This window comes from Capricornis sumatraensis, chromosome 8, assembly GCF_032405125.1.
Source record: "Capricornis sumatraensis isolate serow.1 chromosome 8, serow.2, whole genome shotgun sequence".
NCBI lineage: Eukaryota > Metazoa > Chordata > Mammalia > Artiodactyla > Bovidae > Capricornis > Capricornis sumatraensis.
The window spans coordinates 81,451,856-81,467,140 of NC_091076.1; the positions used below are offsets into that span (position 1 = coordinate 81,451,856).

The 15,285-nt window shown below is 47.4% G+C and overlaps 1 protein-coding gene across 4 annotated transcripts in view; it reads left to right on the forward strand.

Annotated features, from left to right (window-relative positions):
* Positions 1-480: 480 nt before the first annotated feature.
* Positions 481-15,285, forward strand: part of ARHGAP44 (Rho GTPase activating protein 44) — a 116,642-nt gene continuing 101,837 nt past the window's right edge. For all 4 annotated transcript variants that reach the window (XM_068978879.1, XM_068978878.1, XM_068978882.1 and 1 more), the window contains exon 1: positions 481-564. In XM_068978879.1, coding sequence (XP_068834980.1) covers positions 512-564 — 53 coding nt within the window. In that variant the 5' untranslated portion in view covers positions 481-511. The remainder of the gene's footprint in view (positions 565-15,285) is intronic.

The following is a 15,285-nucleotide window of genomic DNA, read 5'->3' on the forward strand; positions in this document are numbered from 1 at the left end:
GAAAAAAAAAGGCAATGGATGCTCCTTATTTGCTATTGTATTCTCGGTTCCACTTTGCTATTTCTAAAGCCGGAAAACAAGTGCAGAGCCGCTGGCCCCACGTGGACACGCGGGACCGTGGCGAGGTGGGCGCCGAGCGCGGAACTACAAGCCCCAGAATGCACGGCGCCCTCTGCACAGGCGCAGCGGGGACCCCCCCTCCCGGGCCAGCGGGTCAGCGGCCAGCCTGCGGAGACCCGGGTCCCGCGCCGTAGCTGGGCTAGGGGCAGCGGCCGGGGCGGACCCGGCGGCGGCGCCCAGGGCGGCCCGGGCGTGGCCATGAGGGCTCCGCGGCTGCACGAGGAGTAGGCGGTGGAGCCCCCGGGAGGGAGCCGCGAGCGGGCCAGACGGCTCGAGAGGCTCCGCAGTGCCGCCGCCCGGGAGGCTCGGCGCGGGAGCCATGTAACCCTGCGGCGGGCTCCGGGCTGCTTCGTCCTCCCCAGCTCCGGGCTAACGCGCCAGCGGGGACACGATGAAGAAGCAGTTCAACCGCATGCGCCAGCTGGCCAACCAGACGGTGGGCAGGTAGGTCACCCGCGGGCTGGGCGCGCGGCGGGGCTGTATCCCCCTGCGCGCGCAGGTAGGTGATGGAGCGGGCTCGCCGGCCCCCGCCGGTCCTCTCCCCTAGCTCGGGGCGCCACCCCTCCTCCCCGAACTTCTCTCGGACCCCCGAGCCATTCTGGACCTCTGCCCGCCGCTCCGGGGCTCCGGTTGCCAAGCGCGAAGAATGACGCATCCTTTACCTGCGTCCCCAGCTGCCCCTTCACCTTGTCCTCCCTGCACCCCCCCCCCCGCCCCCCGGGACTCCCTTCACCCTCTGGCACCAGAGCGTCCTGGAAACAGGTGTTCGCTCTGATCGTGCTGGAGGCCGCCGACCCGCGGTCGCTCTTCGAAGATGCATGCCCCTCCAGCTCCGAGTTCGGGGCTCCTTGGGGGGTCCGGCGGCGCGGGGAAGGGGGGAATGTTGGGCCTGGTGGGTCGGCTTGACAGCTGAGCCTGCCCCTCCCGGGGCTCTGGCTGTGCGAGATGCTGAATCTCTTTTCCTGGCCGGGTTTGTCGAGGTGTTAGGTGGCGGGGAGAGATCGGTAGGGGTGGGGGCCGCGGCAGGGAAGGTGCTGGTGGAATGGCGCGGCAGTCGCTCGGTCCTGACACTGATTTCAGTGACGGCTTGCTGAGGGTGGGGGTGGGGGGGAGGGGGGGAGGGGCGGCGGGGGGTGGCGGTGAAGGCTGCAGAGGAGGCCCAGCTCCTCTGGAAGATGAGATAAGCAGAAGGAAGATCACAGCCAGGTAGGGGAGGCCAGGGGCGGGGGGAACCCCGGCCCCAGAGTTGGAAAGAACCGGATCCTAGCGCAAGACCCCGCCGCCGACTGTCATCACCAAAATGGGCTACATCTGGGCTAGTCTCTCCTGGGGCCGCTGTGTGGGGTGCCGGTGTCTGTTCCTGTTACATAAGGGTTCCGGTGGGTCTCTTCCCAAGCTCTGCACACAGACTGGTTGGGTAGAGAGGGTTTTTCGTGAAACTTCTGTCCCTGGAGAGAGATTTCCGTTGCTTCTGTGGCCAAGGAATTTGGGTGTGCTGTCTTAAGGCCGGCGAAAAGAAGAGAACCCAATCTTGGGTGCAATTCAAGTACAAGCTCAACACCTCGAGGGCCCTCCACTAGGTTTACCAAGAAACCAAATACCTTTATTGGGTGGGAAATGGCACCCCAACTGGCATCTGGCCAGTCGGGAGTGTGGCCCTCCTGGGGGGACACTGAACACCCTTGTAAGCACACTGCCCTAATTACGGTGGGCATTTGGGGGCAGGGGGGATGCGGGCGGCTTGTTAGGCTTCCAGATGGCTCCCAAGCAACCATATCTAAAATGGACTTGGATGCATTTTCCTTTTTCCCAAACACATGTGCTTTCACAGGGGGGAGAATTTATGAATAGCAGAGTCAGATTAGCCCAGATTTCTGGCATGGTATTGCCACAGATAGAGCCTCACGTGGGCTGTCTTTCCGTATGTTGGATGCGGAAACCGTGTTTTCCTGTCTGGGTCATTTAGCAGATGATGGTCCAGTTGACCTGTCTTTAGTGATTGACTTCTGCATCACCCCAGGGGCTGGCATGGGTCTTCAGGTCTTCACACCAGACCAACCAAGTGACCAGGGACCTATAACCTTAGACCTGGATCTCCCTTCTCACTTGGTCTTGAGATTCCACTTCGGTCATCGAAGCAAAATGTTAGCAAGGTGTCATGCTTTCTTCCCAGTACCCCTAAAACACAGCTGTTTCTTTTCAGGACTTGTTTCAAAGTAGAACCTTGGGCATAATACCTGATTTCCAGCCTCATGCATGGATGGAATGACCAAGGGAGAATGGAGGTTGGGTTTCAGCATAGGTACCAGGTGTTCTTACTAATTTGAAAGCGTATTCTTGGGGCTCCAAGCAGCTGGTCACTAAGAGGTACTTTCCACTTGTTTATGGAGACACTGGTGATTGCTGACGTGTGGATGAATTTTGACTCTTTATCAGGTAGCGTTGGGTCCAGCTCACTGTTGTGTTAATCACTAGTCTCTATCCATTTTGATGACGTTCTGAGTTGAGTGAACCTTTTAGGGCAAAAACTAGTTTGTATTATTTTGCTGCTGAAAAGGCTTCAGTGGCTTTTCATTGCACTGAGCGCCCCAAATCTTTCCAGGGGCCTACAAGACCTGGCCAGACTTGGCTCCCTTCTGGTCTTTTCATTCTCCTTCTGTTCCGCTGACCCCTCCCCTCCTCCTCTGTGCTCCATCGACGGCGGCCTTCCTTGCCCCAAACGCACCAAGCTCACTTCTGTCTGGGGATCTTGCTCCAGGTGTTTCCCACTTTCCCTGCTTGGCTAAGGGTCTGCTCTTCCTGCATGCCTCTTCCTCTTCATCCAGGTCTTTGCTCAAAGACTTTTGAGAGGGCCCCTTCCCCTCTTCCCACTCCCCCCATCATCTTGTTCATTTTTGTCACAGCACTCATCACTCTTTGAAATGCTCTTTTTCATTTTTTTTTGATTTCTTACAAGCACAAAACCATAGAATGTACCTACTGCCATTGTATGCTCAGTGTGTATAGTGCAGTGCCTTCTAGGCAGTTGGTCCTCAGTTCATGGTTGTTGATTAATCCAGTTGACTATGGGGTCCATGCAGGTAAGTAAAAGGGGGTGGTCACTTTCTCTTACGGAGAACGTACCAAGGCATGATCCTAACGCTGCTGCTTAATTTCTTGACTCGGTAGAAGCAGTGGGATTGGATGCTTGGAATTCAGGTGTGGGGTTGGTGGACCACCTATTGGTGATGCTTTAACAAGCCACTGGATGCTTGCCCTGTGTGTCTTTGAAAGGATTCTTGTCTTTGAGGGAGGGCAAAGAGATGCGAGGGTGGTCCTACCTCTTGGCATCTCACTCGGCTTGCCTTCTATAAGTGGTAGGTTCTGGACGTCTTCTGAATATAAAACTGCCAGGGATCAGATCCAGTCTCTTTAATGAGGAAATGCTGTACTTACACATACCTTATGGAGTTAGCAGTATTTTCTCTTGAAGTGAGTACTTCTCTGTAGAGAGGGTGCCAGCAACTGGGAAAAGTTTCAAGCCCACTGCAGTTAACTAGGAAAAGTGTCGTCTCCTCCTTGGTTTGCTTCTCCCATCTGTGCACACATTCCTTCTCCTCTCCGTTCACTTCAGCCCATCTTTTGGGAAGCATCTCTCGACTTTTCAGACTGTACCACCAAGTGCCTCGTGGTTCCAGGTAGCACTGGCTTTCGAGTGGGATGGATCTGGCTGGATGGTTACTGACTACAGGATCTTGAGCTGGGCTCTGCTCCTTAGTTTCCTCATCTGCAAAATGGGCATAATAAGGGTTGTGCTGAGGTGATGTAATAGGAAAGGACCTTTTGTATTCTATGACAAGTTCATCACTAAAGGGATGTTGCCAGTAAGCTTAAATTACACATAATGGCCCATCTCTGGGAGTCCTGCCCCCCAGGTCATGAGCATTAAGCCAAAATACCTTAGTTTAGCTTCCAGGAAACTTCCTGATCAAGCTCACCTGTGAATGACTGCAGGGAGAAAGAAACTAACACATCCCTTCTGGAGGCTAACCCAAACCAAGAAATGTTTGACTTTACTGTCCCTCCCCCCGGCTTTTTTTTTTTTTTTTAGTATTAATGTAAAAGAAGCCTGAATTCGAACTCAGGCGAGATGGATCTTTGGGACATGAGTCCACCATCTTCTTGGTTTGCTGGCTTTCCAAATAAAGTCACTATTCCTTGGTCCAACAGCTCCTCTCTCAATTTATTGGCCTCTTGTGTGGCGAGCAGTACAAGCTTGGACTCAGTACCAGTGATGTTGTGATTGTGGCAATGAGGTCATGGATTACCCCCAGAAAGCACCCAAAACCATGCTCAGCCAACGCATGCTTCATAAATAGTAGCCACAAGTACCTTTGGGCAGATGCTGTTCCTGGCTTGTATGCTTATTCTTTCATTCAGTAAATGCTTATTGGATGCCTGCTGTTTGCCAGGCTCTGTACTTGTTCACGAACTGTTGCTGTGCAGAGTAAGCAAAACCCGTTTCTCTTGTGTACTGTAATTTTTATCTTGTCTCATTTACCTTTCCCAGTAGACTTTAAGCTCCTTGCAGGCAGGAACAGCTGTCCTCTAATGCCTGGCATATAGTCGGTTCTCTGAAATTCTTTGGCAATGGAATATATAAGTGAACGAGAGGTCCTGGTGTCATAGACAAGGATGCGAGAGGCTCCAGACACGGCCCCTTTCTCCTTTTGGGATGGTAATGGATGCACTGGTGCATGACCGCAGCTGTACTCCTGGGCTTTGGAAGGATAGAGCAGGAGTTAAGGGAGGAATCAGTTCACGCTGACTTAGGATACCGAGTTTTTTACCTTCAGGAGAGGCTATTGGTTGCTGGGGTGAGAGGCACTCTGAAAGACACAGAGTATTTTTTCTGCAAATGGCATGTAGTTTGTGTTGGGTGGAAATAGAGCCCTGAGCTGAGATTTAGAGACCTGCTAGGTGACCCAGAAAATAGAACTAAAACTGGCCTTCCTGGTGGCTCAGACGGTAAAGAAGCTGCCTGCAGTGCAGGCAACGTGGGTTTGATCCCTGGGTCAAGAAAGTGCCCATGGAGAAGAGAATGGCTACCCACTCCAGTATTCTTGCCTGGAGAATTCCATGGACAGAGGAGCCTGGCAGGCTACAATCCATGGGGTCACAAAAGTGTCAGACACAACTGAGTGACTAACACACTAGGTGACTGAGAAAATGGAAGTAAAACTAGCACCTTGACTTGGTGAGGAGGAGGTTCCCTCAGGCTCCAGTGAGGGGTGGTGGACGGCATAGCAGCCCCTGCCGTAGATGTCTATTAAGAGTTAAAGGGAGCCTGGCTTATATCCAGTACCCAGGAAATGGTTGGTGAGGCTTCTTGTGCCCATTCAGTCCTCTGAAAACACTGGCTTCCGAGTGTAAAGGACTTCTCGGATGCCCACAGCCACTGACCAGTGATGGCTATCAATGGGCTCTGTGCTAAGTTGCATTAGTCATGTCCAACTCTTTGTGACCCCATGAACCATAGCCCACCAGGCTCCTCTGTCCATGGGATTCTCCAGGCAAGAATACTGGAGTGGGCTGCCATTTGTTTCTCCAGGGGATCCTCCTGACCCAGGAATCAAACCCCTGTCTCTTATGTCTCCCAAATTGGCAGGTGCCACCTGGGAAGCCCTCAGTGCTCATGTGCAAAACAGGGTGATGTTCAAGGGACTCGAGTAGACAAGGAGCTCTGGAAGTGTGGGAGGGACCAAGTCCGGTTGGGTTGGATTCTTTGGTTCTTAAAGCTCTGAGTTGGGGGAGTGGAAGGTCAAGTTTGGACTGTGCAGCCCCGTCTTCCACTTCTAGACTGCTCAGCCTGCCACCTTGGGCAGGCTTGGTTTCTGGTGCAGAGCCGGGCGGGCTGAGCATCACTGCTGCTGTGCAGCTCTCAGGATGCCACTGCTGCCACCAGGGGTACCCAGATAGATGCCGAGGATGCAGCCGTCTCCAGGAGCACTGGTGCTGCAGACACCTTGGCTCAAGCCAAACCAGCCGAGACTAGTGAGGATCTTTTCCTGAAGGTGTCTCTGAGACACTACTTGGCCCATCAGCAGGCCTCCTAAGAGCCATGGTCCAGTTGATAGGGCGTCACAGAAAAGTCAGAACCAACTCCAGATTAGTCATCGGACTCTTGTGCTCCTGCCTGTATTTCCCTGTGTCTTTCTGTTATGCAATAGGGCTGGGCACACCCAAACCTGTCCCCCCAGGAGCACTGTGGATGTTTGTAAGGTCTCAGAGTGATGTTTTTCATTAGTTTTATGGAAGCCTGTGTCAGGCCACCTGCTGCGGAGTGTGTGTGTGACAGAGAAACAGAATGTACTCACCGACGGATGAGCAGGCTAGCAGATCTGGAATGTATTCTCTGCTTGAGTCTTCCAGGCTCCTCACTATGCAGACCTGCCAGCTTGCAGCCTCGGGCTGGGCTGCTCCTGGTTGTCAGGACTTCCTGCAGGACTCTGTTCTCCCAGACCTGCAAGTCATCACCAGGGAGCCATTCTCAGCAGCAGATAATGACTCCCCCCTCCCATTGTCCATCCAGCGAAGAAATGTATCACGATGGGTGATGACGACTGTTTCCCCTCTAGACAAAGTGAATCAGTAGCTGAGCAGAACAGTCATTCAGTTGAAGGTTGTTTCTTTTAGAGGGGATTAGTAAGGATCTCTTGATCTCTTTTAATAATATGAGATTCAAATGCCATATTGATAATGACAACATGTATTTCAAATGCTATATTGATGACAATGGGAAATAATACAATTAAGCCTCAACTCTGCAAGGAGTTAGTGGTAGTTTGGAGAGAGGTGTGGGGAGACCGGGAGTGGGAAAGAGTTGGGCTCTCCCGTTGGGTGCTGACGCACCTCTGCCTTTGGGAAGTGTGTGGCTGTCTAGCAATTTTAAACTCTCCTTTCTGTCCAGGAAGCAGATGTTTTTGCTTTCATTTTCCAACTTCAGAGTTTATTTTTAGGATAAATGTTTATTTTCCCACAGAATTCAATTTACTTTTTTTAAAACTTTCTTTTTGGTTGTGTAGATGATACTTGTTTATTGTAGAAAAGTTATAGACTCGAGGGTGGGCAAAAAAAAAAAAAATCATCAATTTTACTACCTGGAGCGACTTCATGGGTGGTGCGGTGGTTAAGACTCCCTACTTCCACTGCAGGGGGCTTGGGTTTAATCCCTAGTCGGGAGCTTAGATCCTGCCTGCCACAAGGTATGGCCAGAAAACAAAACAGAAACCCCCCAAACCAGTAATCTGACTACCTGGAGACCACAGTAATATTATGGATATAGTCTTCCAAGTTTTTAATAGGTATATTTCTATTCTTAAAGACATAGAGACCAGTGGCTCTGTACTTTTTGCAACCCGTCTTTTCCTTCTTTGTGTTATATTTTGAATATCTTCCTATGTCGGTAGCTGTGTTTACAGCATGACTTTTCAAAGCTATGTAATACTACATTAGAGTCCACTGAGTTCCTTTGGTAATCATGTAGCAAGTATTTCCTATGGGTTTACTTTCCTAGGATGAGGTCTTAGAAACGGAGTTTCTAGGCCAAAGAGTAAATGAGTTTTTAAGACTGTGAGAGTGTATATTTCATATATATGAATCACACACACACTTTCTGTTTTCATCCTCAGAAGAATTGTTAATTTCTTCTCCCCAACTCCATCAGTAACTAATTTTATGACTTTGTTAATTACCTGAATAAAACTAAAACCTTTTGTCCTCTCAAATTTCTATAGTGAGGTTGAGCATTTTTTATGTCTGTTGGATGTTTGTGGCCTTTTCTGAGTTGCCTGCATAGGTCTTTGTCCCATTTCTTTACAGTCATGTTCATGACTATTTCTGATTGATTTTAAGGTCATTGCTAATATATTAAGTATATACACTTTGTCTTATGCCATGCACTCTGCCTATAGTTTTCTCTGCCTTTGATATTTTATGTCATTTTTAATATTTCATGACCTCAAGTCTATCAATTTATGGTTTGTGCTTTAAATGTTATGCTTTTGAACACTTTTCCCAGCCTAAGATTACATAAATACTGATAAATTTTCATTACCATTTATATAATTTTTTTGCCACCAGATCTTTTATTTGTCAAATTCTGTGATTTTGGTGTGTGGCATCACACAGGTGTCACGTTTAGTTTTTGTTTCTAAACAGTTGTTGTTCAGTTGCTGAGCTGTTTCTGACTCTTGGTGATGCCATGGACTGCAGTATGCCAGGCTCCTCTGTCCTTCACTCTCTCCCAGAGTTCATGTCCATTGAATCGGTGGTGCTCTCTAACCTTTCATCCTCTTTTCCTCCTGCCCTCAATGTTTTCCAGCATCAGGGTCTTTTCCAGTGAGTCAGCTCTTCGCATCAGGTGGCCACAGTAGTAGAGCTTCAGCAGCAGTCCTTGAATGAGTATTCAGGGTTGATTTCCTTTAGGATGGGCTGGTTTGATCTCCTTGCAGTCCAAGGGACTCTCAAGAGTCTTCCACAGCACCACAGTTCAAAAGCATCAATTCTTTGGCACTGAGCAGGGATTTGAGGTGGGCTTTGCTGCCCAGGTGAGCAGGGGTGGATTGGTACATCCCATCCTTTGGGCAGGAGTGCAATGGAGTTGGTCTGGGCCCCTCATCCTAGCTTCATCTGGGGCAACTCCTTGGCTTGACAATTAGGACTCAACAGCTTTGCCTAAAGATCGTGTGCCTTAGTCACAGCTAATTATAAATAGCTTCCATATTTTAAAAAAATGTTGATTATATTCTTTTGGCTTTGCTCACTGGTTTATTTTTAGTATGTTTTAAAATGTATGCATTAAGTTGGGAGAAATTGACAATTTTGCAGTATTTAGTATGATGAGAATTCTTTCTGTCTGGTAATGACATATTTATTCCAGTTTGTTTATGATCCTATAATCTAGTTTTTGTCTACAAAGGTCCTGAATAGTCTTGCATTTATGTTTAGGTAATTTGTTATTGTCATTACTGTAGCCTTAATGGTTGGAGTCTTTTGTTAAGTGATATTTTCTTACTCTTTATTGTTGGAATGTAGGAAAGTTGTTGATTCTTGTATAATTATCTTGATCACCTTCATCCAGACTTTCTCATAGCTTATAAGTACTTTAACAGAAATTGAGTGTATTGAGTTTTCCAAGTAGTAATCATATTTTCTACAAATAGTAATTTTGTTTCTTCCTCTCCAGTATTATACTTATCATATTTTCATGTCTAATTGCATTGTCTAGGACTTATAGAACAGTGTTAAACTATTGATGAATATATGGTGAAATGTGAACTTCCCTGTCTTATTAGCTCTGGGAATGCATGATTGGTTTGAGAGACTTTGTTTTTTAATCATATTACGTGTTGCATAAATTTATTATTTTATTTTGAGTTTTTCTTTTGCACCAAAGTTAAATTTGACTACATTGTCGTGGTCTTTAGAGGTAGTCATGTATTTTTCACTCAGTAATTTATGCCATAGATATTTATTGAGCACTTACTATGTTCCAGGCATTATTTTCTGTGCTGGTGATACAGCAATGATAGTTCCTCCTACACATGAAGGCCTTGTGTTGTACATTCTTGAGCCTCAGTAGACTTTCTGATATTGAGCTCTCCCTGCCTTCCTGCAGTTGATCTTATTTGACTGTGCTTGCTAGTTATTTTTATACAATGCTAGATTTAGTGCTTTAGGATTTGGGCATTCAGTATTCCTATGTGTTCTTTTGTTGCTAAGTCTTATCTGACTCTTTGTGACCCCAGGTAATGCAGGACTCCAGGCTCCTCTGTCCCTGGATTTCCCAGGCAAGAATACTGGAGTAGGTGGCCGTTTCCTCCTCTAGGACATCTTCCCAACCTAGGAATCAAACCCATGTCGCCCGCATTGGCTGGTGGATTCTTTACCACTGAGCCATAACATTGTTAAACAGACTGTTCACGTCTTTTCCTGTGCAATGGTGAGGTAAGGAATTACTTGTTCTTTGAAGGTTCAAAACAACCTTTCCAGGACAGTTTTTGGAGGTGGTTCTTTGGCAGCTTTCCCAGTTTCTTCAGCGATCACTGGGCTATTTATGTTTTCTATCTTTTCCTGAGTCATTTTAGTAACCTATGTTATAGAAAAGTATTCCTTTTTTAGCCTTTAAAACTTAATAGAACCTCGAGTATATAGTCGTACCTCCTTTGTCAGCCAAATTTGCATTTCCCTCTTTTCATCTGGACTAACTTTGCCAGGGGTTTCCCTTCTTCCCATACCCCACGTGCACCTCTCTGATGGTGGAGGATGTGATGAATCATGTTGGTTCTTTATGGAAGTGACACACGTCACTTCTGCTCACATCCAGTGGTTAGAGCAAATCACCTGCCCCACCCCACCCGGAGCTGGGGCAGGGAAAGGCAGTCCCTCGTGGACCCGGAAAAGGAGAGCCACAAAGGCCACAGCTCTGTCTCTTGCCACCCGGGACTGGGCAGTGTCTTTTATAGGCTTTATTGTTTTTTGACTCATGGCAGCAATACTTTGGCCATCTGATGTGAAGAGCTGACTCATTGGAAAAGACCCTGATGCTGGGAAAGATTGAGGGCAGGAGGAGAAGAGGGCAACAGACCCTGAGATGGTTGGATGGCATCACTGACCCAATGGACAAAAGTTTGAGCAAGCCCCGGGGGATGGTGAAGGACAGGGAAGCCTGGCGTGCTGCAGTCCATGGGGTGGCAAAGACTGGGACATGACTTAGTGATTGAACAACAATGTGGAAGCATGGCTAGAAGTTGGGTGCTCTGCGTAGCTCCATTTTGTGGAAGTGGCAGAGTAGGACAGGCGCAGACCACCAGAGCTGTGGCCTAAGTAGGCCACGCACGGGCAAATCCTCCCTCTCAGCTGCTCTCTCCTGAAGGTGGATCTCTGTAGCCTCTGGGTCCCTCCTGTTACTTCAGTTTAGGTGGTTCTGAAAATGCTAATGAACTGCTCTTGACATGAATAAAAATAACACTGTCACATTCATTCAAGGTAATCGAGTGTCTTGTTGGTAGCCATCCACAAAGAGCATACTATGAATATCTGCCAATAGAAAATTCTTCATTTTGTTTCCTGACTGTAGTTTCACCAGAAAGCATAAGGAGAGTGAGTGCCCTTTGAAAGTACTTTTTTTTTTTTAAAGCTCTGTATTGGAAGAAAAGCAGTTTTTGTATCTGCAAAAGCCTCTACCAACTTCTGCATGACAAATAAACTGAGCAGGGACCTTTACACAACGAATGCTATAGAAAAGCATTCTTTTTTTTTATGATTTTGAAACTTGGTAGAATCTATGAGTATATACTCATATCTCGTTTGTCATATCAGGGAAATGAAAAGCGGACTGAACTTTTATTATTTTGTCATTTGCTTATGGATACTGTTATGGAGCTTCCCTGGTGGCTCAAATGGTAAAGAATCTGCCTGCAATGCAGGAGACACAGGTTCAATCCCTGGCATGGGAAAAACCCCTGCAGGAGGAAATGGCAACCCACTCCAGTATTCTTGCCTGGAGAATTCCACGGACAGAGGAGCCTGGTGGGCTGCAAAGAGTTGGACACGACTGAAGCGACTTGGCGTGGCATGAATACTGCTGGGGTTGCAGATATAAGCTTCGTTTGCACAGCTGCTCTTGGTGGTGTGTGTCCTGCGTCTTACAGCAGACACTTGAATGCACTTTACAGACGTTCCTGTTTCATCTTCATGACTCTTCAGAATAGTTACTAAAGTAGCAGGAGGGGCCCTGAGGCTGCAGAGGTCCATCCTCAGGAGACACCCCCAGTGTTTGCACAAGTCTCCAAGCAGGTGAGCGTGTGCTGCTTCTGGGTGCAGAGTTGATAAGGAAAGGACAGCAGTTGAGATTTGCTCCTGAATTTGCTGGTTTTGACACTGATGTTCTTTATTGCTCTACTTTGAGTCTGGGCTTCCCTGGTGGCTCAGACGATAAAGAATCTGCCTGCAATGCAGGAGACCCGGGTTCAATCCCTGCATCGGGAAGATCCCCTGGAGAAGAAATGGCTACCCACTCCAATATTCTTGCTTGCAGAATTCCATGGACAGAGGAGCCTGGTTGGCTACAGTCCATGGGGTCACAAAGATTTGGACACAACTGAGGGACTAACACTTTAACTTTTCACTTTGAGTCTGCAGGAGGGAAAAATTTGGAAAATGTTGAAATGTCTGATGTTAGTGGGATGACTAAATTCTGGCCCATCTATGCAGTTGTAACAATCTTAGTGTTTCCCTAGCATTCAAAAAAATGTAATGACTTGTGAGAAATGTTTAAGATAAGGAAACAGGATACAGAAGGCATACAAAGTTGAGACTGTACAGTTTTTTTTTTTTGTAAAGAGTACATAGAACAGACTGGAAGGAAATCAGGAAAGCCTGGACAATTCAGCATGCCGTGTTTATCTCTGGGTAGGATTAGGAGTGGTTTGGTTTCTTGCTGTTTGCACTTTCTAAAAATTTCCAAATTCTTTAAAAATAAACACTAAAAAAAAAAAATCAAACCCTTTCAATGTGGGCAAATGTAAAATGTAGCTGGAAGTTCTCATGTGATACTGTTAAGTTTGGGGCCCTGGAAGGTCTGAATAGAAATGTTTGAAGTTCTTCTCAGCCTTGATTTTCAAACATGGGAAACATCTTATCTTCATGCTCTAGAAGGGACCTGATGTCAGATCTCATTTTACAGAACAGAATAGTCATCTCTTAAGAAGTGATCAGCTAATGGCCTTTGTGTGTGGCTACTTTTGAAAGCCACATCACATTTTGAAACTTGGTTTGCATGACTTGGAGCTGAGGTCTAGTGGATCCCTGGGACCAGTTGGGGTTCTCTGGTTGCGGCAGTACAAAGAGCTAATTTAAGCCAAAATGAAGCTTTGGAAAGAAGGGCAGCACAGAAAATCAACAGAGTGACCAGGTACAAGGGGCCACAGGACAGCCCTGCAGAGGCCACCTTTGGAAGGGCTGCTGCTGCTGCTGCTGCTGCATCGCTTCAGTCGTGTCCGACTCTGTGTGACCCCATAGACGGCAGCCCACCAGGCTCCCCCGTCCCTGGGATTCTCCAGGCAAGAACTCTGGAGTGGGTTGCCTTTTCCTTTTCCGATGCATGAAAGTGAAAAGTGAAAGTGAAGTCGCTCAGTCATGTCCGACTCTTAGCGACCCCATGGACTGCAGCCTTCCAGGCTCCTCCATCCATGGGAGTTTCCAGGCAAGAGTACTGGAGTGGGGTGCCATGACCTTCTCTGTTCGGAAAGGTTACTTCCCTGTAAATGGGCTTATTTACAAAACAGAAACAGACCCACAGACTTAGCAAACAAACTTAAGGTTACCGAAAGGGAAGAAGGAAGGGTGGATAAATTAGGGCTTTGGGAATAACGTATATATACTACTATGTTTAAAATAGGTAACCAGCAAAGATCTGCTTTATAGCGCAGAGAACTCTACTCAGCATTTTGTAATAACCTATATGGGGAAAGAATCTGGAAAGTATATATATACACACACATATAGGGCTTCCCAGGTGGCACTAGTGGTAAAGAACCCGCCTGCCAATGCAGGATTGACCCAGGGTTTGATCCCTGGGTTGGGGAGTTCCCCTGGAGGAGGACATGGCAACCCACTCCACTATTCTTGCCTGGAGAATCCTGTGGAAAGAGGAGCCTGGAGGGCTACAGACCATGGAGTTCCAAAAAGCTGGACACACACACACACACACACACTCTAAACTATATAAATGCATAACTGAATCACTTTGCTGTACACCTGAAACTAACATTGTAAGTCAACTGTACTTCAATTTGAAACCAATTTTTTTAAAAGGGGTTAGTTCCCAGTTTTCTGTCATTGGACCACTCAGGATTCCACCGCAGAAGAGAGTCTGATAGGCTTGGAGTGGGTCATGTGACCTGGCCAACCCTTTGCAGACCGAGGAAGGGTAAGGAGTTGACTACATCGCATGTCCACACTGACCAAATGGGGAGAAGCAATTCCCAAAAGGAAAACCAGAGGCTTCTACCCAAAGGATCAAGAAAGGATGGTGGCCGTTTAGTCCACTCAGATGGTTCACTAGGCTCTAATCAGTGACATCAAAGGCCCAACCTAGGAATCTTCGCCAGGGAGCTGTGACCTTAGCAGTGACCTGGAGAGCTTGTTTCCTGGTATTCTGAGGTCATTCCTCACTCCTCCATGTCCAGTCAGTTCCTCCAAATTTCTCTCTGAATCATAATTTATATATGTTATTTCATTCCTGTATCTTTTCAGAAACTTTTTATTTTGTATTGGAGTGTAGCCAATTAACAGTGTTGTGATATTTTCAGGTGGACAGCAGAGGGACTCAGCTGTATGCATACATGTATCCATTCTCCCCCCAAACTTGCCTCCCTCCCATCCAGGCTGCCACATGACGTGGAGCAGAATTCCCCTTGCTATATACAGCAGGTCCTTGTTGGTCATCCATTCTAAACATGTACAGTAGTGTGTACAGGTCCATCCCAACATTCCTGATTGTTCCTTGTTGTCTGTGTCCCTACCGTCGGCTGCTGCAGCATCCTCTTTCTGTGTATTCTCGCCTGGGATCTCTCCTCTCTGACTTCCTGCAACACAGGAAAGATGATATTTTTGAGTACATGGACAGAAGAATGTCCTTTTCCTTCTTTATCAAGTTTTGTTCTGTGGGAAAAAAATCCCCGGACTGCGAGGAATGTGGCACGCTGTCGATTCTTCTTAGAGACTTACAATCAATATTTCTATTTAAGGATCTCAAGTTCTGCAGTAAAGAAAACTGGATCACTTGTATCACCTAGAATGCTTTTCATTACAGTAGCAGATGAGGCTTCAGAGACACTTAGTAAGGAGACTTTGTTTCAGGTGAAGGTGTGTGCGCAGGTAGAGAGAGACCAGGTGCCCAGAGCACAGGGTCCCTGTGTCTTTCTCACCATTGCTCTTTGCTTTGCCTTCACCTGCATCTTGGCTTTTTTTCATGGTCAAAATACAGCTGGGAGCAGCAACTGAGGTAGTTTGTCTTCATGCTCATGAACCCACAAGAGGACACAGGAGAGAGATGCTTGGGTCTGAATGTTTGTGTTCTCCCCAAATTTATATTGAAATCCTGACCCTCAAGGTGGTGGT